General features: G+C 41.4%; 1 protein-coding gene across 1 annotated transcript in view; it reads left to right on the top strand.

Annotated features, from left to right (window-relative positions):
- The window catches only part of atad2b (ATPase family AAA domain containing 2B), a 129,139-nt gene that overhangs the window by 58,299 nt on the left and 42,917 nt on the right, over window positions 1-27,923 (top strand). The window contains exons 25-26 of the mRNA XM_049590101.1: window positions 22,869-23,612; window positions 26,560-26,690. Coding sequence (XP_049446058.1) covers window positions 22,869-23,612; window positions 26,560-26,690 — 875 coding nt within the window. The remainder of the gene's footprint in view (window positions 1-22,868; window positions 23,613-26,559; window positions 26,691-27,923) is intronic.

The raw sequence follows: 27,923 nt of genomic DNA, 5'->3' as shown, positions 1-27,923 counted from the left end.
GGACTCTGGGGAATAGATGGCCACATTAAGCGACATGAGTCACATTAGACCACCATAAGAAAAGGAGTGTGCGCTGACTGGGTTTTTAATTACATCAAATTACTCTTAGAATTGCACTTATCCAGGCTAATCACCACATCTCCATTAAACCTAGAGATGAGATACATGTTCTCTCAACAAAACTGCTCTTTCCCTGCTAACCACTCATTATGACATGTCATGAAAGGTCGAGGGCAGTTATGTATCTCATCAGCTCTTTGGCGCTAAGACCGACCTGTGAATGGTTCATTGTTATGTATCAGACTATCTTATCTGTGGCGTGTCAGTTCATGCAGCGTCAGTGTGACAGATTTGAGTAAGAGCTTTTAATTGTTGTTGCTCTTTGTTGTTGTGGCATCGACATGCCATTTTGGGGTCTGAGTCAGGGATAAGTGGCTGTGAATTGCTCTCTTTCTCTCGCAGACCTTTTCAATGACTTTCAGTAATGCTTTGCTCTCATATCAAAGCATTGTTAATCATCTCACCATTTAGGGAGTTCCACCAATCCAATCCCACCGCAAACTACAGCATCAGAAATGATTGAATTCCTGTCACTCTGGTGGTCTCGAAAAATGGAACATTATCACCTTCAAGATTTATTGCCGAGTGTTTGAATTAGATTGCATCACATTTTAAGCTTTCTGGGCAGTATTCATTGTGGCTCAATAAATGGAGAATATTAAGTACGGTCCAGACGACTGAAGGCTATTGTTTACATTTTGCTTCTCGTTAATGCACTTTGGAATTCCTGGTTAAATTTAGAGTGTGCATATTGGGAAAGATGTTATTTGCAAATCTCTGATCTTTATTACACTACACTGGAAAATTGGTTTGAAGTTATGAAAAAGTTTTGAAATGTAATTGTAAGAGAAGTGTGGGAAGGCTAGATATATGAACTTCCCTTGCTTCAGAAAATCTCCCAAAAGTGCAGCCAATAACCTGAAAGGGAAGAGAGTTTTTATACATAGGGATGTGAATACACTCATCTAATCATTTTAATATTCAACCCAGTCAGCAGCATAAATGTTGGTAATATAAGTTTCTGCAAACCATGGGTATGTGACATGTTGAAACTTAGTTTCTTTAATTTTGAACAACACTTAAGTTGAGCTACAGTTATCGCTCCACAAGGCCATTTCAATGGACTACAGTCCTTGTCCCAGTATACAAGCACGGGAGTGGAATCAATTTATCGACCAAAGTATGTCCAGGTCCACTATGGTAGGCGGCGATATACCGCCTTTCATCTTGTTAGTGTTGGGCCTTTTTCCGGTTTACCTACTATGTCATAGACCAAACAATCAACAAACAAGTTAGCTATGGTTAGCTAGCTGCAAATTGGTGCCATGGTGGACAACTTTACAGCTCTGAACATTCCGTTTGTCCAAAAATGCATGGCTATAGATTTCACCATGTTGTTACCCAATTTTTTCTTCTGTTATGCTTTTAATGCTTTCAACTCCTGGGTCTAAGCCTGGGAAGGACATTGTGGAGGATGTGCCAAGCACCCCGGCCAGTTTGGGTCCGATTGACTGTATCCATGCAGGAATAATTAGACTCCCAAGTGCATTATCTGGGTTTATTAGTCCAACTTTCAGTTGGAGCTACATGTTTACATGTATTGTAAAAGTACGGTTGTAGCTGGGTGAACACAGTAAATCGATTCTCTCTAATTACATGTAAACATACTGACTGTGGTTAACGTGATTATGTTTATGCAAAAATCCACTCTGTTATGGTTAGAAAAAGATCATGATTTGGCTTAAAATATCCGGTTTTAATGGCACAATCACAGCTGGAAATGCCACTGATGTCTCACTAAAAAACACCTGCTGATGTTAAAAAAAAAATAATAATAAAAAAAAAAAATCTTGGTCGTCTTCATTTTGATGAATAACAAAAAAAATGCGTCTCAGTTGATCTTTCGTGAATATATGTTTAATACAACACAAATCTGACATCAAAGAAGATCCTGGTACAGCATGTATGCATGGACACAGCCATACCACAAACTTAGACTAACAGCAATGATTCAGCCTTATATTTAGTGTATCACACACATCTTACAGAAGCACATGTAATAAAGCTGTCTTGGAGGAGTCAAAACAGTTGTAATGCATCCTTTGGTCCACTCTGTTTAACATTAATGTATGAACATCTACAAGGTCGTTATCTTACAGAACCTCTACTTTTTAGATTCCCTGGAGCCTCTTTAATAAGCCTGCATGCAGACGGTGAAGGACGCTGAGGCCTTTCAAAATACCAAACCATGACCATGGATTAATCAGACAGTCATATAACTATTATCATCATTCTTAATCGTTTAATATTTTTTGTAAGATATGCTTTTGGTGTCCTGATTATGGCTGGAAATGCAGCAATGTCACAATTTTTTTGTGCCACTAAAGTGACAAAACTGGTTGTTTTTTAGCGTGACATACACACTCATTCCTCTTTAAGTTCATTCCGGTCTTTCTGCGCATGCTTGTTTCCTTGCCCTTCTGGCGCGATGACGTATATAGCGCGCATAGCAACGGGCTGAGATAGAGCAGTCAGACTCGTTGCACTCAACGTTTTCCATTTGCCGCAGCATGCTCTTCTATCTCCCTTCTTCGACCTTCTCCCTCCCTTCTCCTCCTCAACAGACGAAGCATTAGCAGAACAAGGTTGTTGTCGTACTGCTGCTTCAAGAATATAAGCAAAACAAGCCCCGAAAATGGCACTAAGAACGGCGTCGTCAAGCATCTTGTCATCCGGAGCGAGGACTACAGTGTTTTCTTCCGGTAAACGTAAACACGTAACATCCGCCCCGCCCCCTATCCAATCAGAAACCTTCCCTGCCTCAAACCTTGTGTGGACCTGGATAAAGGTGATTAAACTGATCTCCCGTGTAAACCCTCATTCGGAATGAATATTTCCCATGTAAACTACCTGGAAAGACTTTAATTCCGAATGATTTCATTGAGATTTATTACATTCTGAATGAGAAGCCATCATGTAACCGTAGCCATTGGTGTAACACTGAAGTGGCTGGATAGGTTGCCAATGTCCTGCCAAAACACGCTGGCTTTTGGTGGCACAATCATGGGTGGAAATGCGGCAGATGTCTGATTGCAGAAGAACTAGTTGTATTCTTTGCTGGTCGCAAACTGTAGTCTGCTGCTTGTCAGCCGTCTCGCCAAGGTGACACGCCATCCACAATCCCCTCCACCTCTTGATGACAAAGTCAGCCCATACACATGCATTCAGAATTATATAACCTTGGAAATGTTGATATAATACATATGAAATGTATTGTGGTTTACAGAAACATATATAATTTCAACCACTCCTTCTGGCGACTGGGCTGTTGTATTACTAGTGATAGTTCATCAGAATCACTCCTATATATGCTGCGTATCCTTTGTACAAGTTGTTTTATTAACATTTCTAAAGGCTATTGAGCAGTACAATATAATTGTCCAAACTGCCTGACAACCTTTAAGTAGAATAATAATAGTTGACAAGAAATATGTATTAGATATCTGAACATGTAATTTAGCTACAGCCAAACATAATAAACTTCACCAGGTACTTTTTGTTGCAGAACAAAGTCAAAGCAGGAGCAAGAAAGAAACACTAACAGCTGCCGGTGGGGTATGAATACATAGGAAGCTCCAGCAGTGCAAATTGCAGTTCAGAATCAGCAACTCAGTTTGACACCTTAAAAGACCATTCACTTGGTAATGACAATGCAGGAACTCAGCTGACAGATTAGCAGATCAAGTGCACAGTATCACTTGAATTGCCTGCCTGAACTAGCAGACTCACTTCATTTCGGCTAGACAACTTACAGACTCCATAAGAACATTTTTATTGAGCATAAATGTTAATACAGGGTTTTATTTTGGTGTCTGGCTCTGTTTTGTTTACAGCCTGCGGGCAAAATTGTTGAATCAGCCAAAGCAGGAGTTGGGAGAAATCAATAGTAACCTCCTAACATCTCAAAGTCCGATGCCAACTTCACCATGGGGCAGTTTGAGCCTGGATTAGCCTTAGTCTAGACACTGTCTGGGAAAATTGCCATTAGATAGAGGAGCCCATCATAACACCAAACCTATATCCAATTTTTCTTTCATGGAGGACAAAATGTAAGCTGTTACTTTCTTATGTTTTCAGATCCATTAGATAATGATGAATATATAAATGTAATCTTTTGAAGAAAAACACTTTAGAAAGCAAACTTTATTTCTGTGCAGAAACTCATTACTCTGAGTGCAGCGGCCTATCTCATATGCAGCAGTGTTGTGCAATCACAACACAGCATTATTCCTTAATGCTGTTCGTAACAGCAGGAGCCCATTGTCTCTTGAATATGACTTTTTAAAAAAAACACGTTTTAGAAGTAAAGGTCCTAGAAAAGTTAGATCAGAGACAGGAAGACTTTCCAACGGACACAGCACAGCGTGATCATGTAAGGAAGCAGATGCTTGTTTTAGCATTACCACTGAGAGGCAGATGATCACAGGGGCACAGAATGTTCAAATTTGGGGCATGGAACAACAAAAATGTTAGTTTTAGCAGATTATTACTCACTGTCCTTACCGGTAAATTATTAAGACATCATAACCTCATGCATGTGACTGAAAGAGACTGATTTTTGATTTAATTTGCCACCATATAGAAAGTCAGTGATTCTTTAAACTGATCTAGTAAGGTGTCTATGTAGAACCAAAGAATCCCTGCGTAAAAAGTGTTTAATTTAATATCCTTTCTGCCGAGTCCTATTATTACACAGCTGTGACGACCTGAATCCCTTAACAGACTTGCAGGGTATCTAATTGGTATCTAATCTAATCAGTCTAGCAAGTGTAAGTGTTCTGACAAAGTACAATGGCTATCCTTCACACAGTATGGCTTTTGTCAGATGGTCAGCAGAGTTAAAGCAGATATAGCAGTAACATAGTAACATATCCAGGAGTGATCTAACTCATGATCCCATCTAGGACCTCCAACTGTTTGTATCTACAAAGGTTTATAATAAGATGTTCTGAATTGGTTGTAGGAAGGATAGATGATGCAGTATGTTTCTGGTAAAGATTTATTTATCCATGCTGTGCACTTATCTTAAGTTCCTATGGTGAGAGTATGTAGTATTGACCTTCAGTGGTTTCATAAAATTACATCTATGTAGCTGATGCTTTTTTCCAAAGCGATTTTAACCCCGTGCCCACTGGACAAAAATCCCACCAACACACACTAACATCTGGCCTTTGACTTTAGTGGGGAAGTTTACAATTGGCATTTATTCCCAGGACAAATGATTATGCAGTAGTCAGAATCTGTAGCCAGTAGTCACGCAAGACTTTGCCCTTCCTCTGGTGTGACATTCAGTAACTTCCATGATTCTTTGTCCTCTCGGCCACAAAATCCGTCTGCCTCTGTCCAAGCAGCACTCAAACATCGTTCCAAGTAAGGCTGCCCAGAATTTGAATGAGAGACTGAATAATATAAAAACAAGAAGTAACCACCATAATGTTTTCCACTGGCCTCCATGCTGCTTTTTACCGTTCACTAACACTCTTTTCTGACACGTTCCTGACATCAAATCTGACATACCGGAAAAAAACCCTAACAGAAATGCAAGCTTGTCCACTGGCAGTGGGAGGGATTCTATCACCTATTTTAGCAGGTTTCCCTGCTTTTAAAAACACAGCATATCTGCACCAATTTTGGTGGAAAAGGGTGATACAATAAATGCATTAAATCAAATCTGTACAACTCCAAAAATTGCAAGAATCATGCAAGTATAGTAACTTCATCAGATATGCTGAACTGCTTCAAGTGCTGCAATTTGAGACAATAAGAGAAATTTTTTTAAAGGTTCTGTTCAAAACATTCAGAGCATTACTGTAACAGCAAACCACTATAGAGTAGAGAGTAATAGCATCCTGAGAATGAAGTCACGCTGCCTGTGTGTGTTATTACCCAAGCTTCTGTGTTCTTTGTTGGGTTGACGGTCCAGCCGTACATGCATATTAATGCATGTGAGTCTGTGTATCTGTCCCATTGGTTAGCTAATTGCCACCATGTTGTACTGTGCTCATATAGCATATATTGCTGATACTGGGATGGTGTTGTGGTTGTTAGCACTGTTCATGCTGTAAGCACCGTTAGCTGCTAGCTAATTGCTCTGCCTCAGAATCATAGATATGTTAAGGATGTCATTAATGGGCAGTGGTTAAGTCTGAACAGGTACGTTTCAGTCTGTGATGGAAGATGTGTTGAGTTCCTGCTGTCTTGATGTCAATAGGGAGCTTGTTGCACCATTATAGAGGCATGACAGCAACAGTCCAGATTTTGTAGAGCGGTAGGCGGGCCCTCCTTTGTTGTGAGGGAGTAGCAAGCTGATTGGCAATAGTAGAGCACAGTGGATGGGTAAGACTATATCCTGGATGTGAGATGGGCCTGAGCCATTCACAGCACTGTGGGCAATACCAGTGGCTAGCTGTGAGACATTGCTATTCTCCTTGGAGGCCCTGTCCTAGGTGTATTCTTCCCTCCACAAGAGGTGTGATGACTCAAACGTCAGTCAAATGAGCCAACCAGTGCACATCTCCTTACCTCATCACTCCTGCCTTACAGCTTGTCTGTATGCATGTTTTTGCTGTGGGCGACAGACCTTTCCCCCAGAAGGCTTTCAAACCCTGCTTTGTATGTACGTGTGTGCGTAGGCTGACATCTTCAACAGTGCTTGGAGCTGCTGGTGCATTAGGGCATATCTGTCTTCAGAGGAGAGGGCACCACAGGCACCGTCATCTCACTGGCCATTTACTGAGCAGCAGAGAGAAGGACAGAAAAAGATAGATGCTCCGACTGAATTATGTCTTCAGCTCCTCCACCTTGTGACTGTATTTCCCTTCTTACTGATATTGATATGCAGCTAATACATAGTCAGCCCATAGTCGCTTTAGAGGAGTCTGACACCTCATAGAGCTCTGTGAAATGGCTGTATATTATGATTAAAAACAAGATTTTTGTACCTGATATGCATGCAACTATATGCTGTTTCAGATAAATTGAGTTGTTGGCATTTAGTGAAGCAGGGAGGAAGATATGGAATATGCAAATTATGGGGTTCATGTAGCCATTAAAGTTAATGGGTTTTTGTTTAAGCTTTTAACTTGGCTCGGCATTATGAAATGTTTATGCTGACTCTGGCCTTACATGACAAGACTGGCAGATAGAGTTGCAGTGCATGTGTGAAGATGAGACTGTTAAGTAGAATTGTGGCTTAAAGGTACAGTTCACCCCCAAATCAAACTTTGATATTTTAGTTGTTGGTTTATTTGTTTGTGATCAGTTTGTGTCCCTTGATTGAGTTCAGACATTTTTGTGGATCCCTGAAGACAGCACAAGTTGAACTTTACATGACTTATTATTTTTTTTCCTCAGCTTCCTTTTGATCAGTTTGTGGTTGGATCAATCAGAGCTGATCAGATTAGATCAGTGGATTAGAGGCGAGTGAAAGCAACCTTTCTCCTGCTGCTGTTACACAAGAGACCTAGCTCTGCACCACAGGGTGCATGGTTTCCAGCGGCATGTGGTCTGTTATATCTAAAGTAGGTTGGAGAAATGATAGACAACACTATAACTATATGAATTAATGAACGGTTAAGTTGCGCTTTCACAGCACTTGGCGCTCTACTGCTCGGTCTATGCCCAGACTACGCTCTGCTGAGAATGAGGCGGAGACAAAACAAGAAAATTTAATTGTGGCAGCAGATGCCAAGGATGTGGCGGTGTGCCACAAATTGATGAATGTGTGGGAAACCCTTCCATTAATGCTTGGATAGATTGATGGATAGATAGATAAATGGTTTGCAGCATAATTACAAAGGCATTTTATCACATAAAGTCACTATGAACATACACATGATGAAGTGGAAGTCACATACAACAAAAATCATCATCAATAGACCTACTGTATGTAGAGATAACAGATATACTCATTCATTTGCCAGTAGGGATACTAGGAGGGGAGAACAGACCAGACCAGCTGGACACCTCTCGTCCATGGGTAGATGCATGCTTCCTTCTGCGTGGTGATGTGGTTGGTGGACGTAGTTCAGTAGAAAGAAAATAGCTCCTACATGAAACTGCTCACAACAAGGTCTGTGAAATATCTTGAGTAACTGGGTCATGATTCCTGTAAAGAGACATTGCTATTGTATTTTTCAACAGTATTGTTTTGGTGCTTTGAGCACCACAAGCCGAGGGTCATCTAGTTCCATTGTATTGGCGAAAAGTCAGACATCTCTACGGCCAATATCTCCAACAATTGACAGCTCACACCAAAACAATACAGACTGATAAATAGCACTACAGGTAAGAGGAAAAATACGTATTCTTGTTTTTGGGGTGGACTGTCCCTTTAATGGAACCAGTCTTGAATGGTTGAGGGGAAATTTTCTCCTTGTGTTTCTTCTATGAAGTTTTGTTGTAACAGTGACTTCAGAAAGTCAGTGGCCAAGCCAACTTCCACTGCAGTTGAAACTTTGTTTTTCATGTAGGAATTGTGCACCGAGCAAACAAGATAAATTATTAGTGAGCTTTAGAGGTGGTGGTCGGCAGGCATTTGTTTCCTTTGGACAGAGCCAGGCTAGCAGTTTCCCCCCTGCTTCGTTATGCTAACTTAACGCTGACTGGCTTTGGCTTCATAATTAGCATATAAACATGAGAGCAGTATTGGTCTCCTTTTCTGACCCAGGAAAGTGAGTAAGTGTATTTCCCAAAATGTTGAACTATCCCTTCAAACCAGCAGGGTGGAGTGGCCAAGCAGCAGCCTCCGGGGCTGAAGCATGAAGCCAACGCAGAAGTGCCAGGAACGGCCACTCGAGGCTGGCTCCAAAACAGTTGTTGGCCATGTTGACGTGGCCAACTTTGCAACAGAAATAAACATGTTCACGGACTGTTACAAAAAACAGCTCTGGTCTCTATAGCTAATTTTCCCATTCATGACAACTGTAAGAGGGTGAGTTTAATATACTCGACTGTTTCAATTTCATAAAGGATTAAAGTTACACATAATTAAGGGAGTAGCTGCTTTGAATGACAGGCTGGCGAGGCGTCACCTCAGTCCGTGAGCCAGATCCACCCTTCGCTCATCCGCAGCTCCACCGTCTCGTCCAAATATGTTCACTTCTGGCTCCAACAGTCCAAGAAGTCGACGGCCAAAATGCCAAACTCTGTTCTGTTTATAGGGATTATTATGTGAGAGAAAGGGAGAGAGGGTGGGCAGGAGGGAAATGGGAAGGAAGCAAAACAGCAATCGAGGGAAGTGACTGATCTCTTTCATTTCAAGAAGCAAGGATGGGATCATTTATTGATCTGGACATTTCATTAAGTGTCAGTGTGAGGTGTCACATCAGGTGACAAACCGCTTTCTGTCTTTCATGACCCTGAGGCCCTGTGTCACCATGACAGCCTCTCTGGCTTCCTTTGTCTCCTATAGTGTTTCCTATGTTGCCTCCTGTTTGCTCACCCCCCTCTTCTTTTATAGGCTTTCTTACTTCTTAGTTCAAACTCCCAAAGCAAATGTTATATGCTGCTACTTATGTGCATTTTTCAGTGTGAGGTCATGAAACTATTGTAGTTAAAAAAGTTAATACTTACTTCAGATAAACTCACTTTTTTACCTTAGCTGAATGGAAGTAATTTGAAATTCATGCCCGACTGAGAAATAGTCTTCATTTTACCTCCACCTATGCTTAGAAATTTATATGTAGAATATCAATGACATTGCTAGCTCAACAGATCTGTAAAAAAAATCATCATTATTTATACACACTCATCATTTACGTTAGATTAACATTTAAAGAGATTCTTCTCTTGACCTGTGTTTTTTTTTTTAAAACATGTCCCGGAGTGGTTATTCTGTTTTTTTTTTTTTTTTTTTTCTTCTGTGCATATTTCTAAAGACAAAATTTAAATTATTCATTTAGTTTAAGTGATTAGGAACCATTGAATTGGAATTTGTTCAGCAGTCACGGCAGGGGATATACAGCTTTTGTGCTGTTAATTACAGCTCAGTGGAATGATTCAGATAGAAGAAAAATGGCTGAAATCCCCAAGGAGGGATAGGGTTGGAAAAATATAGTTTTAAAGAATAAGCCGTTATCGCTTGTGCTTAGAACAGCAAAACCAAAGCAGTGTCACAATTTACATTCTTCACTGTGAATACAGTTGCATTGTACCCACCCTAATTTCTGCCTTTTTTGTTCTGCGTCAAAACATGACAACAAAAAGAGAAATATATGCAGCAGGTGCAGACCCTCTTTTTGGCTTTAATTTAATGCAATGACAAACAGATGTCTGATGACGCTGGCATACTCTGCAGACATTGATGGCATTCTTATACAAAGCTCTGATGTCCTCAAACATGACCTCACCTGACTGTTGGTTATTAATATATGTGTTATGATAGCTGTTCCTCTTTGTCTCGCGGAGCATTGAGTGTGAATTGTCACATCATTTTTTAAGCCACCGGTGTGAGACTCACTTTGGGGTTTTGGTTCTGTTGCTTTCTCCTTTGGCTCTCTCCCTGTCACAGATGCAAAAAAAGAAAAAAAAAAAGACTTAAAAACATGATTTGTCACACACACACACACACACACACACACACACACACACACACACTCACTCACTCCCCTGCCCAACACTACCACTTTCTCCTGGGTGATAGTGTGTGAGCAAGCGAGGCATGTGTTTTTGCATCTGCATGGCTCCAGCTCATTTAGTCTCATTTTACGACCATGAAGCACCAGTGCAACTTACATATATTATTTATATACGAACTGGAGAGATCTTAGTTTGTTTCCTACTCACAGATAATACATCCTCGTGTTTAATAGTGTTGCTGTGATGGTTTAACTGTCTGCTAACAGCTAACTGTTGACCAGAAGCTTTAAGTTCACAGCAAAACATGAACTCTTCTGGACGGAGATGAGCTGGGTCCTTCAGAATAAAAGCAACATTGTCTCTGCTTTGACTTATTTCATCATAACAGTACTTAAACTGTATTATAACAGTACTTTATTTAACATTAATAGAACAGAACTTTAAGTTTTTAATCGCAGTACTTTAACTTTATTTACCTTTATTATAACAGTACTTTATTTTACTTTATTTACCTATATTATAACAGTACTTAATTAACCTTTATTGTAACAGTACTTTATTTACCTTGATTATGACAGTACTTAATTTGACTTTCTTATAACAGTACTTTATTTAACTTTATTATTGCAGTACCTTATTTGACTAAACTATAACAGTTTATTTGCCTTTATTATAATGTTACTTTATTTAACTTAATCATAACAGTTCTGTGGGCGGCACGGTGGTGTGGTGGTTAGCACTGTCACCTCACAGCAAGAGGGTTGCCGGTTCGATCCCGGGCGTGGGAGCCCTTCTGTGCGGAGTTTGCATGTTCTCCCCGTGTCAGCGTGGGTTCTCTCCGGGCACTCCGGCTTCCTCCCACAGTCCAAAGACATGCAGATTGGGGACTAGGTTAATTGATAACTCTAAATTGTCCATAGGTGTGAATGTGAGTGTGAATGGTTGTCTGTCTCTATGTGTCAGCCCTGCGATAGTCTGGCGACCTGTCCAGGGTGTACCCTGCCTCTCGCCCGATGTAGCTGGGATAGGCTCCAGCCCCCCCGCGACCCTCAAGAGGATGAAGCGGTTAGAAGATGAATGAATGAATGAATAACAGTTCTGTATAACTTTTTGTAACAGCACTTTATTTCCCTTTATTATGACGTTACTTTTCAACTATTATAACAGTTCTTCATAATTTTATTATAGTACTTAATTTAGCTGTGATGAAACATTACTTCATTTAATTGTATTATTATTAGCCGTATGGTAACAGTACTTTATTTAGCTTAAGTATAACAGTACTTTAACTGAATTGTGACAGTAGTTAATTAGTAGTCTTTAGTAGTTTAAAGGAGATTTCAAAATATTGAGATAAATGTTGTTTATTTTGATATAGCCTAAAATAGCGTTATATTATTTATAGGCCATATTGCAGAGCCCTGTACACAAGCAGGATGCCCCAAATTATCTTAGAGTGCGAATCTTTTGTCAGTGGACTAAAAAGGACATTAATACTTTTTCCCATGTGAATTTTGTCCGCATTTTAGTTAGAACAGAGTTACAGAAAACTATTTTAATATGTGTAAAAGTACATTTAATTTCATAGAAGGTTTGGCAAGAACACCCCCCCCCCCCCGCCCGCCCGCCAAACAAGGACAGTTTTGCTTCACTTAGAGAATGTGCAGACTTGATGAAGGACAAGAATCTCAGTCCGTTAAAAGTGCCGCACAGGTTTGGAAAGAAAGCCTCATGGTCTCTGTGTAAAATCATAAAAAGGTGAGTGAGTTTATTTGTTTTAAGATTGTAACACAACTCCTAACTCCAAGCTCCTCCCCATCAGTCGCAGGTGATGAGAGCAGGGCCGATCAATACTTCATTAATGTTACAAGATTGAGGCCCCAACTCCAGTCGATTCCAATGAACCAGGATTGCAGAAAGAGTTGGAGGCCGGGTTGTGCCTGTGACCAGGCACATAGTGGGCCTGCATGCAAGTATCTGCCTATGCATGCTTTCTTATGCACTGTATGTGTGCATGAGCACGCACAGAGCCCATCAGTTACAGTGACTTGTGGGGGCAGCAGATCAGCAATTCTTCCATAAGTGTTTAATTAGTTTGAGACCAGGGCCTCCTCAGCGTTTTATATACTGTACATCACAGAGATTGATAGGGTGGTAATTGCTTCTTTGTAGCACACAGTACACCTGCATGGGTGTTATGTTTCCCCAGTCATTTATTGAGGTTTGTACTTTAATTTTTAGGTTACACCACAATAATCTATTCGTTCTTTACAGAGCCATGTCCTAATCATTCGAGGCACTGTGTTTATTAATAATTTTCTCTAACAACAAATTGTTTTTTAACCATTTTATAAAATTGTAAGCCATTGATTTAACTGCTAAACAGCTATGATGTAATCAAATATATTTCCCATTAGTGTCAATAATAGTTTTAAACCACCTTTACCCTCCAACCAAGTTTAAACCATAATCCCATTGCATTCATATATCACCAGGATAACTGTCTCATATCTCACATGCGGTCCCCTGTCCCATTTTTTTCTCTCACTCAAATTTAAAAGTGTAATATTTTTCAATTTGGGCTCTTTGTCGTAAGTCTTCCCTCACCTTAATTCGAAGCCAAGATCTATAGCCCTCATCCTGTGACTGATGTGAATCTCGAATCAGTCGGACTCTGGCTGCTACTAATGTGCACATAAATCCCAGGTGGTTAAATACAAAAAAAAAGCCTGTTTGTTTAATCAGAAATTTTCTCTGGCACTTCACGTCTCAAAGTGTTGTAATATTTTTCCCAGTGTCCTAAATGTGAATTCATAGAGGCTAATTAGAGAGCAAGTATTTTCTGCAGGCGAGGGAGATGTTGTTCATTGCCATGGAAACACACTCCGCCACCCCTACACACACACACGCACACACATACACTCAACAATAGGGAAGTAAGTAGGTTAGTAAACAACAGAGCATCTGTCCAGGTTAGCAGAGGATTGTGTCAGTGTGAATTTGGACTGATTTGTGCAGACGAGCTGACTCTCCAGACCGGTGCCTCTGACAAATGTTGATACATTAGGTTTGCTGGTGTACTCAGTGTTACTGGTGTTACATGATGTTCCAGCATACACGATTACATTACTAGCCCACCACCCCGCTGTCAGTTTGTGTGTTTTTATTGAAACTTAGTCTGACGAAGGACGCTAAAATTATAAGATCAGAGTACATTAGCAACAGAGAGAATACCAGGAATGAGATTTCACTTAGAATTAGAGGTGACTAACAAGACAATGGCGCAGGATTTGGTGTCAATATTCCAAACTGGTCTGCAGTCAAATACAGAAATGGCTGCTGTTTTGTTTTGTAGATGGCAATAGTGTTAATCTCACCGTCAAACACATTACATTTCCTTTAACTACTTCATAATAAAAGTCAACTTGTCAGTTAAATGCTTTCAAAAGAATATCTCGCCCACAGAATGAACATATATATAGATAAATTATTTATGCAGTTCTACCTTGTTTTAGTGAAGAAGAATGTTTTTCTCGCATGCCTCCATGGAAGATGCTGATTTATTGATTGAGTGTGCTCCACCTCGAACAAGACCAAACACTAGTGTTGGGTCGGTATGAGAAAAAAATAACGGTCATCAAGTCGGTAATACCGGATTTTCGCCACTTGGGGGCGCAATTGACTCATTTAAAATTAAAAAAACGACCTTAGGGCAACAGAGTGACAGTAACAAGTTGTTTCTTTTATTCCTTACAAATAAATTTTGCAGCTTACTCCATCAGCGCAAACAAGGGTTGCCTCCTTCGTCTGGCTCAAAGCCAAAGTGTTGCCATAGTGGCGCATTCCTTGATTTCGTCGAGACTAAATTGTCCGCCATTATCGACTCCCCGTCACTATTAAGCAAACTCCAGGCTACAGTAGAGGCGCATGCGCACTCGCACCTCCTAGCTCAGTCCCCGCCCCACTCCTCTCTCTCCTGCTTGCTGTGCGCTTGGTGAAGAGGCAGACACAGGTGCTCACAGACTCGGGCTTACTATAAGCGGAGCGGACTACGTGTAAAAATGTCCGTGAAAAATCCCCGTGATGTGAAAAATACATGCTGAACAGTCTTTTGTGTGACACTGGTGTGCGGAGCGAAGTCCGCGTGGTCTTGCTTTGCGCGCACAGGGCTTGTGGATGTCCACTTTTACCAGGCGGACCTCCGCGGCGTCCGCTCCGCGTACGTTCTGCCCGAATATGTGGCCCAGTCGGTCTCAAAAAATAAAACCCGGTCCAAGAGGGAGTACCGGACCGAATTGGTATTACCGAGAACCGACCCAACCCTACCAAACAGTAGCCCTTTTAACAGAGAGATTGCGCTATAGAGCCTCTAAAAGTCCCCTCTTTATGCCACCTTTGCATCTTAACACAGATCCAAACAATGCCGGCATCCTGGAAGCAAAAGAGGCTTGATGGGTGTGACGCAACAGCATCGGCCTGTAGCGTGACATATAACATAAGCGTCAACAGTGCTTTATAGATAATAACAGCGGCACGATATGACAATAACCATCATTTGCTGTCCCTGTTATATGGTGGCTGATTTTGTCCTCTGCTCAGAGTGTAAGGAGCTGCAGGGCCTCATTGTTTTCCCAGTTGGTGGACATTTTAGCTGCTCTTCTTCTTTGAGTTAGCTGCTAACTGCTGCAAGCTGTTTTTCATATCTTCCAGTCTTCACACATAACTTGTGATCAAAACATCAAACCTGCCATATCCGTGGGACCATCCTTAAGGCTGTCCCTTTTACAAAGACATCAGTTCGGCACTGTCACTACCTCCGCTGCCAGCTTAAAGGCGAGGTAACTCTACCCTCTATACAGAATGGTGGAAGGCGGAATAATGGTGAACCATTCCTGCCTTGAACAGGCGGTGTAAAAAGGGCTTATATCAGGTTTCTGTATTTACAACTTACCTCGGCTCCTCCATGTCTGCCTAAATCATGTTACCTTGCGAGGCAGCTGGATTCGTGTGATTTCACTGTCTTGCAAGAATGAGACTCTAACCCTGATTTGCTGCATAGCTTGCCCCGAATAGATCCTGTGGTTGAAACGGTATCACCAGATCTGTACAGGTGGACACATTGAAGACGCTGTATTGCCCACCCTAACTACATTTGATTTTTTGTTGGTTGGTTGTGATCTGATTATACAATACAAGGAAATATCAAGTAAAGAAATCTGTGAATCAGAGCAACTGAATTTCAGTTCCACCCAAAATCACTGGCAGTATCCCGTTGAATTGTCCATTAGCGTCACTGGGCTGATTTATTTATTTAATACTTGCTGGTACTGCAGTTTGGGTTCTCGTCTCCTGGGGCTTTTTGCACTTAGAAGCTGCATTTGTCAGTGTGTGCATATGTGTGCGCACACACAGACTGTCCTGAATGTAAGTGTGATGTCAGCTTTAAATATTTGTACCACTTCTTGAATCTCATTTGGTTTGGGCTCTTTTAATTATTACAAAGTGCTCTGGTCCTCTCCTCCTTTCCTCCTTCTCTCTCCCATCAGCATCTCTCTCCTCTGTTGTTGGCTGTTCATGCTGTTTCATGCATTATTTAAGAGCCGACTATGACGAGTCATTTGCTGCCATTCTGTCTCACCTTTTCCTCCCTTAGGAGCACGCTTCAGAGCTCTGATGGTGATAGCTGACCTCATCTAGACCTCTTTCACTGGGTTGTGGATTGTTTGTTTTGGTTTGCGTATGTAAAAAAGACTGTGGAAAGTGTGTATCCAGAGAGGGTTAAAAGGGAAATGAGGGGTCAGCAGAAAATTAGCCGCTATGCTTCTTTTCTATTATGTTCCTTTCAGAATAATCATGCTGAAGTTTGCCTTTACTCGGCTGTGTTTGATAGAAGACATAATATATTAAAAAAACATTAATGTAAAAGTTGGAGCAGAAAGGCAATATTTTCTGTACAGAATTTGAAAGGAGCCAGGCCATGACTAATCGCTGGACATTCCAAAGTGACAGTTCTAAATTAAATATAAATTCTGAAGGTTAACGCTGGGATAGGTGTTTTATTAGATAAAACTTCTATAGAATCTCTGAGCATATTGTAATTGTGTGTTTTCAGGCTTTAGAAAATCAAGCCTGTTATGGGAGACTTTCGCCAATCAAAGGTTATTTCAGAGAGAGGTTGTCCCTATTGGCTGTTCTACAAATGCAGATGCACATCCCTTCAGTGAAAGCCTGATTAAGTAGTGGACAGTCCTGCAGAAAAAGCTGCTATTCCAGCATTGGCAACAACTGCCTACATTGTAAAGCAACCCATTAAAGAAAAATGGATCAAAAACAAGTCTCTAAAAGAGTCTGATAATCAATGAAATAAAACGTGCCAACATCAGAGAAGCATTTCAGAGTTGGAGGGAAATGTTGCTATTAGCAAAGTCTTATGCTAACCAGAGCCAAAGGCTCATAGCTGCTGCTTCACGTTCTAAGGGACCTGGCAGCCTCAATGCTGCAATAGATCAGCAAACTTTCTGTTGCTGCCATTACACAAGTTGGTTTTGGGGCTGCTGTAGGCCATCACCCTGTGCTGGGGTTTTTGAGATGGCTGTATTTGAGCCACTACAAGCACAGACTCAAGGTATGTCTCCCATGCTGCTGCCCGCTCTCAGCCAGGGGAAGCAGTCCACAGCGGTGGGGAGTGAAGCGAAGGGACCATGTTGGGTAGCTAGCTGTTTGCCTGCATGCTGGCCATCGCTTGAAAGGCACAGACAAGTAAATCCCACCCCCTCCACAAGATCGCTACGGAGACACCACAGTGCTTGTGTCTCAAGTCATGATGCCCCTTTGCCACACATGCCCAAGAGCTGCTCTGTGCAATACCATCTGATACCTCCAAGGCTGCTTGGGTCAAGGCAAGATGGAGGGACCATTGGAAGTCAGCGGAACCATCAAGGCTCCACCACTACTTTGAAGATCCCAAAGATGTTCCCAGCCAGCACCTGTCCCGAAAGCGATGGGTTACCCTCAACTGCCTGAGGACAGGTTTAGCTTTGGGGCAGCAATGCAGAAATGGGTTCTCGAGGACAGTGCCCACTGCGAATGCGGGGATCCACTACAAACTGTGGAACACATAAAAACCAGCTGCCCCAAACACCGACCACTGATTGTTGTTTGTGCTCTAATTGACCTGGATGATGAAACACTGGACTGGCTTGTCTCAACGTAGCTGAAGGTCCAAGGACATAGGCTAGAAGAAGAAACTGTTGTTGACTCATTTGTGGTCTGATAAACAGAGAGGGAATGGGGCAAAGAGGGGCTGAGCAAATGCACTGGGTGCAACTCTACAAGGAAATAAGATACAATAAATCAGTGTATGGGAAACACTGGGTAACTCTATGAAACACATGTATTGGCCCATTGATGCCTGATGGGAGTGGCTTATGACAGAGAGGGTAGAGCTGCAAGAAGAGGATGTATTTTGAAATTCTGCCTTTGTTTCTTACAGATTTTTGCCTTCCCCAGCTTTGAAAAAAAAACTGTGGTCAAAACTGAGCATTCTGACTAGATGAGAAGAAGGCATGTTCACACACACAAAGAGAGTAGCATTATTGATGGGATGCCAGCATTCAGAAATATCCAAGCTGCCTGGCAGGTTTTCTTTGTCTTTGTTCTTGCTCTCTTTCTCCATCTCTGGTCCCCCCAGTTATAGAAGAGCAACTATCCCATGTGCCAGTCATGCCTGAAGAAGAATGGCACTCACTGCGTGTTTCATTGCCTACCCTACGGCTGTCTCTTCCTTCCAAATCAGATCAGAAGCAACCAAAAACCAAAGCTACATCCCATCTTAAAACTCACTCCTCCAACAGCCCCTGTACCCACTTGAGAGAGGCTCTGTGACAAACTGGGCATGATGGCCGGTGGACAGCCTGCTGATCGTTACAGCGCTGGTCGCCTCCTCTGCAAGGGATAGTCGTTGTAGATATTTGTGAAATATTTATGGGAGAGTGGCAGTCCTTTTCGGTGATGCAATGTTATTGTCTTGTGCATTCAGAATGCTCGTAGCTCTGTTTTGGAAAGGTATTCATCAGTCCCCTAGTGTGATAACATACGTAGCCTGAACAATGCTTGAGCACTCAGTGCATTACAAAATAAGAGACCAGTGAAAAATTCAAGGCAGCACTTCAGCACATTCAATAAGCACTCTTTTGAAATGTCCTTGAAAATGTGTGTGATAAGATATAGTACCCAAACGTAGCCACTTCATACACCCTTGCAAATTGCTGTTTGTTACAGTAATTGTACAACATCAGTCGCACCGAGTGTACTCCATTTCCCTCTGGGTTGTCTAGTGTGCTGGTTGTGGTTGACAGGAAAAGCACAGACGGTCATTAAGAGGGTCACTAGAAAACACAAAGATTAGGGTTCTGAGCCCATCAGCAAGCACCCGTTGACTAATTAACCCCTTTTTGTCATCTTTTTGTAGGAGACATAATATAACTTTGAGCTGGTGTGATTGTTGTCCTTCCTCTCTATTGTGAAGGAGCACTTAACATAAGGTTTCATTTTCTACCTTCCTCTGATGTACGCACAGTGTGCATAATCACATCTTTAGAGTGGAAAGACGAGCCCTGGTTAAAAGCATTAGGGGGGATGGAAGGAGATTTGACAGACAACAAGCAGGCGTATCATGATTTCTTGTCAGAGGTTGCCTATTCATATCTTTGTGGGGAATGTATTGCAGATACAGATTATACAACGGAGACCTTCAGTGGTATTAAGGGAAAAGCTTTGCTCGAAGCATGCAGGGAGGATGTTTATACTGTACACTAAGATGTCTTATGAATAACATAATGCAGTCCTGTCCATTTAGTCCTTTGAGAGCTAGGCTTACATTATTGATTCTGAATAAGATTCCACTTTTGCAGATTTGGCTCATTCCAGTGGACCCTGACAGAATTATAATGGCAAGGACTTTATGGATTTTAATGAGTCCATCGTGATCTAGTGTACATATCCACATCGGAGCTCATTTGCACATACAGACGCACATATGGGACCTTTTTATGTAATCCCCTTTTTTCCTGTTTGAGATTGTTATTTTATGAAGGGACTGTTGTTTTTATGCTGCCAGTACTGTGAATTATGCAAAAAACTGTCTGATGTGACCTCAGACTTAATTGAAAAAAATAAAAATAAAAATGGATGTAGCCACCGTTATGTCACCCATTTGTTTGTGGACTCCTGTTTTGAAGCCTTGAGTTTGGCTTTCTCGCCCTTGCCAAGCCTGACAGGATAATGACATTATCAACTTATCGAGGTCATGTTCATATATCCTACGTTTAGGGCAGCAACTAACCATTACTTACATTAGCGACTCATCTACTAATTATTTTCACAATTAATTTAACATTTAGTCCATAAAAAGTCAAAAAATTGTCAAAAGAATTTCCCAGAACCCAAAGTGACATCTTTTATTTGTTTCTTTTGTCCGATCAAAAGTCCAAAACCCAAAGATTCTCCATTTACCATTACTTTCTTTCAGTCGACTCACTGATTGATTACTTGTTGCAGCTGTACCTACCATATTGCCCTTGTATTTTAAGCTTGGTTGTTTACTTAAGAATGTCAGAATAGACAGCAGGTTTTTCTCTAAGATTTGGGCATAGTGCTCTAGTGTTTTTCCACCATGCCTAAGCTCAAATAACATAAAAAGAAACTGTGCTGAGGCTTGTTCTGCAGTCATTTCTGGTCTTCTGTCCTCTCGTTGGCTCTCCGTTGGAGATTCACCATGGGTGGCCCCCCCCCCCTCCACACACACACACACACACACACACACACACACATTTATGTTTTATGTATTAAGTATATTTTAATATTTTTAAATTTCAATGTCTGAATATTAATTCGAAGTTCATTGCTCTTTGAAAGGGTGTACTTGCATTATTATGCTAATATATTATCATTTTGTCAGTGACCTGAAACGGTCTTAAAATGACAATAATATCCTTTACTGCAAATATTGCTGGGACAATTTATTGTCCATTTAAAAGCAGATTTCATGACTGTCCTTGCTGCTGCCATCTTGGATTTTTGGACAGTGGAACTGACTCATGGGCTGTGGTGACACCTCACATACAGCCTGCCACTCAGTGTGGCTACACCCTTAATTATGAATACATTTAAGCCTTAATAAAATGTAAAGGTGTGAGTTAGTTAAAATTTACCCTTGTACAATTAGCTGTAGGGACCGAAACCCTTTTATTTACCAGGCTGTAAACTTGTATTTGTGATCTGAAGTCGGGCATTTTTAAATGGTGGTCTATGGGGATTGTCTTGCTTTTGGAGCCAACCTCAAGTGGCCATTAGAGGAACTGCATTTAATGGCACCTCCATGTTGGCTTCATCTTTCATTCCCTGAGGTTGGCGCTTAGATGTGACTCAACAGATGATTTTAAACTTTGAAGGCCTTTTGGTGCCAAGAACCCAAAGGGTTTCTTCGGGGTTAGGATGTGTTCACTGGCAGGTCATGGTAATGCCACTCACTGTCAGGTTCAAACGCTTGTGTCCCGAGGAAACTGACTTGTGGTGGTCCCTGTGTGTTTGCTCTCTCACACTCTCTTTTCTATGTCTGCTCCTCTGTCTGACTTTATCGCTCTGGTCTGTTTCTCAGTGTCTGCTTGGGAGAAGCAGTAAATGAAGGCAAATGCCTTGAAGTTTCACTGCATTTAGTATTCTTGCTCGCTTGCTGTGACACTTTTACTGCACTCTCAGAGAGCGGGCTTCTGCTTCCCCCTTCCTCTTAAAACCCCAAGCACCATCTGTTGTCATTAGTGTCCAACATCCATGATGTAGCAGGGCTGCTGTCTCTGCCTTCCTCTCTGTTGCAATATTTGTCACCCACTGCCTGTTACTCTTTGAGGAAGGCCAAATGTCCAGATTTAAAACCAGTTAAATTGCAAGCTACACTGTAATACTACATGAGGAGATAGATATATTTTTCTGCCTTACAGTTTTTAGCATTAGAAAGTTGTTTTGTTTTTTTCTTATCTTGTCACAACACTAGATTATTAAACTTTGATGCAGTACCAGCATAGAAAAAAAGATACTTGATATCTCTTTTATTACCACAGCAAAAGGAAAACAAATCCTAGGGTCACAAAATAGTTTTAATAAAAAGCCTGAACAAGGGAGCTTCCACATTGTTGTGCTCTTACTTCTGTGAAAGTGTGAAGTGTGATTATTTTGGTCAGTGTCACCAGCTTTATCATCCAATACTTACAGAAAAGTTGTTTTTAAGGTTTAAAAAAGCTGTTATTAAGTTTTCCAGGTGAGAAAGTAACCATTTGCATTCCCGGTATGTGATCAGTTTATCCAAATAATGCCTATTTGGAAATTTGGGTAGAAATGTTTGGAGCTGCTGGCTTATGTGAACATTACAAAAGCACATGTCAATAGTGTACTTTGTAATTCAGGGTTCCCACTGTCATGGAAAACCTGTAAACACCTTGGAATTTCACAGCATTGTTTTTCAGGCCCGGAAAAGGAATCAGTCATGGAATTTTGTTGTGTAATAACATTGTCACAGTAATCTTCCATGTATAACTTTCCAAGTGATGTAACACAACGGCAAATTTATTTTCTGTAGCTGTCGAGGTAACGTAGCTCAAATGTATGTCGATGTGTGAGGTTTCATGTGCGTTTTCTCCATTCCATTCGGAGATTATTTCATTCTGAACATCTGGTATCAGAAAAAACTATAAAAGTATAGATACTTTTATTGTGAATTTCCCCAGTGTGGGATCAATAAAGTTTATCTTATCTTATCTTAACAACCTTATCCTCTTGTATGCTTTGCCATTTATCCTCTGAGATCAAGAACTCGGTGGCCTACTGCCCCAGAGATACATCTAGACAGATGTACATCCAGTCAAGTAGTCAAAGGGTGTAACAGGCATTTGCCATGAAGTGGATCCTCTTTTTGTCCTATGTTAAGAGGGAGGTAATTCTGGTTACTTGAGAAATGTGGTGGGTGTGGTTAAGGGATGTTTGCTGACTGTTTTGAATTAAGAATGATTCATTTTTGTAGTCTGTCCTAGTCATTCTGAAACTATATGAAAATTCTATGCTTGTTTGAATTAATTAAATTTTCTTCCTTATCTCTCTCCCTCCTTTCTCCATCATAGATCATATAAAGCGGAAGATTCGCCGGCGGCCATCTTGGGGGCGGGGCATCATCCGTAAGAAGAAGAGCTACAGGAAGGAAACAGAAGAAGAGGAGGAGGAGCCTGAGGCAGAGGCAGAGGCGGAAGCTGCAGGGCCCAGTGACTCATGTTTGACGCAAGATGAGGAATCATCTTGTGATACCATGGGTCCCCAGCCCAATGGCCACCATCCCCATGTCCCCTCCACAGAGGAGGAGAGCTCCAACGAGCCCCCTGTCGCAGCTCCTGCCGAACCTCCCGATGCCAGTGAAGCCCGAGAAGAGCCAACACCTAAGGAGGAGGAGCCCACAGCCAAAGAGGCAGAGCCCGAGAACACAGAGAAACACACTGAGCTGCACTGCCTTGATGGCACTTCTCAGCCCAAGGCAGAAGGGGATGGCCAGGCCAAGCAGGCCGACTTCCAGCCCTTGATGGATATGTCCGAGTCTTCAGATGCTGAGGTCCAGCCTAAGCGCACAGAGGGTCTCCTCGTATCACAAGCGGAGTGTGTGAATGGAAACGAGTCGATGGACAGCCTGGACTCGCAGAGCCTCCAGAGGAGCAGTGAGGCTGAGAAAAGGACTCCTCTGAGTACGGCTGAGGGCTCGAATGAACCAGTACAGGAAGAGCACAAAGACAAAAATGAGAGCAATCCAACTCAGGAGCACCCTCCCCAGGATGGGAGTGCAGTAACAGAAAGTGTTGAGGAAGGTCAAGATACAGAAGGTAAAGCCAGACGTACAATACAGTTCCAACTTTAACTGTTATATAAGAAGATATTGTATTTTCTCCCTTTAACTTTAGTGAGTGTTTTTTTTTTTGAGGGTTCCCACAGTCATGAAATTTTATTTTATGAAAAATTATGAAGTAGAAAAACAATTTTCCAGGCCTGGAAACGGTTTTGGAGAGGTTCTGAATACACATAGTTTTGGTGATTCTTTAAAATATATTCATAAAAATCATGTTTAATGTTTGGTGAAATTCACTTCTTCTACGACAAATTTAAACTCTAGTGCTGCTCTGCAATATGATACACATAAACCAAACCAGCATCACGTCATCGCCAAGGCTGTGTTCTCTTAGGGGGAAATAAACGCGCCATCACTTCAGAATAGAGACAGGAAAACGCCTAAAAGCTGTGGTGGAGCAGTTTAACCAAGACACTCATGCTGAGATATGAGGCACATAAGATTGGTGAATATTCACTGTCAGTGTGCTGAATGGCTAAATGATGCTGGTGACAGTTACTGCTGATGAATAACTAATGTTAGCTTGAGTGGGAGGCTGGTGCAGTATGCTCATACGGTCATACAGTACAGTAGCCTAAAGATACCTGGTGATTCAGTCACACTTTAATATTTGGTTCAATCACCAGGTGTCAGATGAGCACTAAACAGCCATTGTAAAGTGTCACTGATACACTTGGTTTGGGGAAGACTGACGGGACATGATGGCTTTACACCTTAAATTGTAAATGCGCAGATTCAGAGAAAGTTGCAGAACAATTATTAAATATGTCCATAAAACAAACATTTGTTTATTAAGAAATTACAATCCAAACACACGTCAAATTGCATTGACATCTACAGGATCTTTAGTTTTCTGTCTCCCCAAAAGGGGCGTGGCCTTAATATTTTACAAAGAATTTCCTTGTTTTTTGAATCTTAAAATGTTTAAAACTAACGGCATAATTTTGACTTTTGTGGTGGGTTTCTGTACAAAACAGGAATTACAGTCTGGCTGAAATTAGCTCTTGAAGAAGTATTGTAAGCAAAGCCTGTGTTTGGGTCTCTAATCTGTGGCTATAAATGTTAATCGCCGTCGTGTTTTTTGTTTCCCAGCCTGAATCAGTTGTGAATGGCTGCCTAAATGCTGCCAGAATAAAGCTAGCTTGTAGCGCATGTTGCTCCTTGTTTTTGCCTAGTTCCGCCTATTGACCAACTGGGAAAGAGTTGTAACTGAGGTGACATGTTTGAAGTATTCCCACTGATGTAACCTACTGTCGTGTAGCAGATTCAACGTACTGTTGTTTCTTTTGTCCACCACTCTCTCTTGTCATTGCCGTCAAAATTCAAAATGAAACCAAATTGGCTCCAAACACCAGACCTGTAGGCTTTTGGAGGATCTTCCATTTCTGGTCTGGTAATGGCGTTACTGGCCATCTTGCAATGAGCTAGCTTTGCGTAGCGTGCCTCCCAGTGTGTCTTACTGGAGTAGACTGTTTTGTTTGTGGGTGGGAAGGACAGACAGTTGGCGATTACTTCATGTGTGCTGCCTTGTTGGGCGCAGTGGAACTAAGACCATTCAATGCAACACAATTTAAGCTGTGTTTTTTATTTTCTTAATGTCATAGGATTTGTTCAGTGAACCTTTTGGTGTGTAATTCGTACCTAACCAAAGGCTTTGTGTTGAACGGTTCAATACAAAAACGTGTATTGTTACAGCCCGAGGAAAAGTTATGAGACAGTTTTGAAATATTCATTGGTAAAAGTGTGTGGGAACCCTGTTTATTTGTGTGTTTTAATTTCTTCCTTGAAAATGCAAATGCAGTACGTAACATTTTAACCTAATCTGCTCAGAGCTGGACACAGACTGCATTTCAAGTAATGATTTTCTGTTTGTGAGTTTCGGGTCACACTTGAACCTGCAGAGCCCATCTGTCACTTTTGCAAATATTTGGACAAGCCATTAATCAGCTAGATTTATTTTCTCAATAGTTGATGCTCAAAGTTTGAACAGCATCTGAAGGGAGTTTTTTAAGTGAGAAGATAATAGTGCAAGTTCTCAGCTACTTGTTTTGGTCTCCTCATTTTACTTGCTAATCAGTTGATCTTCACAGAAGATATGCAATTAAGCAAGTTAACAAAATCTGTTAAGTTTTACACATCCAGTCAGTGCTTTGCCCACCACTTAATTATGACGATAAATTACTTTCTTGATTATCATCCAGCTCCTCTGATTTACACTCGGGTTAGCTTTTAAAACAGAGCGAGGACATGAATAATGCAACGTAAGTTATACAGGATATGAAAAAGTGTATTTCAATAGATAAACTCCTGAAATAACGTTTGCTTTTGCCAGGCTTTCTTTTGTTGTGTGGTGTTTGAGGCATAGATAACGCAGTATGTTTATGCGTTTGATTAGGGGCTTGTGGTTTGGCTTGCAACGAGTAGAGGCCAGCTGGAAAGCCGAGGTAATGGTGCTCCTAGAATATGGAGAAGCCATCAGAGGATGGCACGATCAGCCAACAGAACACAAACAAACTGCGGCTCCTCAAACAACAGACAACTCAGCTACTCCGCCCCCACTCTCATTATGAGCCGAGCCAGGCCTTTTGTTTCCATCAAAGCGTTTCTTGAGCGCTGTTATAAATGGACAGGAAAGAGGCCAGATGTGAAATATTGTGCCCTCAGTAGCTGCAAGTAGCTTAAAATAGATTTTCCTCACATACTGTAGTATTGCTTTAATCTTGTAGCCATGGCAGTTGGAATTTATTTTCTTTGAAATCCAGTTTGTGCTTTTCAGTAGTTCATGACAAACACCAAGACGTATAAAATTTAGCTCACCTCCTTCATTGTAGGTTGTTTATTTGATCTCAATCACACTGTGTTAATTCTTTATAACTCTCACTGTTAACCTTTTCTCCATCAATAATCCATTGGTCTCTTGACAGGGGGTTCCACAGACAAGACATGCAAGACGAGCCTGTCGGAGCAGCTGAAGGGATCTGCTGAAAGCGTGGAGGAAGAGCCACAACCAGTCCCTCCCCATCCTCCCTTAGTGGTCGACCACCAGCGACTTTCGGTAAGTATTTCTATAAACCACTTACTTTACCTATTAGTTGTGTAGTGGTACATAACATTCCTTGTCTGAAGGCTGCTGTGGTTTGGGGGTCACAGGTCGGCATGTTTTCAGCACAATAGTGAAACTAAAGGAAGTGTAGATGTGAATATTAAAAGGAATAAAAGCTGAATTTCATTTAGCTGCTTCAGATTCAGGGTCCTGGTCAGTGTCATGGCTTACTGGGACACTTGGAGCCATCATTATTTTGACGTCTGTGCTTTTCCCACTAGGACAAGTGAATGCACAATAGAGCAGTTTAGAATAGTAATAGAATATTTTTTGCCAAATACCTCAGTATTCATATTGTGATGAACATTGGTGCCTTCACCTAATATTCATCAGTAATGTGAATATAATGACTAAGTGTGTAATGGCAAATAATAGAGCAGCTACAACAGTCAGGTAAGTTCATGATAATTCATCACTTAATTTTAATGCAGCCTTTAAAACCAGGAAAATACAATACTTACGAAATTAGGTTATCCAACATCTAAGATGCTATCTAGTCTCAATTAAACAGTATCACACTCAAGGTTGTGCTGTTCTACTGAATATCAGCATGGCTGTGATTCGGTCACAGGCACAAGGCCGCAGGTTGAGCGCTAAAGATAATTGCTTTTGGAGCATGTGAACACACAGCATTTTTCTCAGGGTGAAAAGATGTGGCATAGAGCTGGGGAGCGCTTCATCCCAGCGCTTCGTAAAAAAAAGTGCTCCCAGTGCTAAAAGCACAACACTCACTGGCAGCAGTGTCCGGCCGATCTCCTCCCACTAATGGGCTTTTCTGTCGCTGTTGTGGTAGTTTCAGACTGACGAATCATACAGCTTGAAATAGACAGTAGCTAGAGGAGCGACAATGACGACATCAGCACCTTTCTGAGAAGTTCACAAATTTTTTTAACATGAAGTACTCAGAGTGGCGGCACAACAAAAGCCTGAGCGTCTTGAAAAAGACGCTGGGTGCAGCGCTTGGGTATATACAGCTGTGTATGCTCTCTCCTCATCCGGAACGATTGAAAAAAGATGCCGGCACTCAGAAAAAAAAAATTGGACACAGGCCCTTATACAGCAGCTCTAGAAATGTTATTTATCAGGTAACAGTAATAAGCAACAACAGATTATGTTCGTTTATTGAGTCATTTATTTGGCTCTGCCGATACAGTTCCACACCTGGAGGTTTTCATGTTACCGCAG

This window comes from Epinephelus fuscoguttatus, linkage group LG11, assembly GCF_011397635.1.
Source record: "Epinephelus fuscoguttatus linkage group LG11, E.fuscoguttatus.final_Chr_v1".
Classification (NCBI taxonomy): Eukaryota; Metazoa; Chordata; class Actinopteri; order Perciformes; family Serranidae; genus Epinephelus; species Epinephelus fuscoguttatus.
The sequence above is the reverse complement of the archived record's forward strand: the minus strand, read 5'-3'. Positions and strand labels throughout refer to the sequence as shown.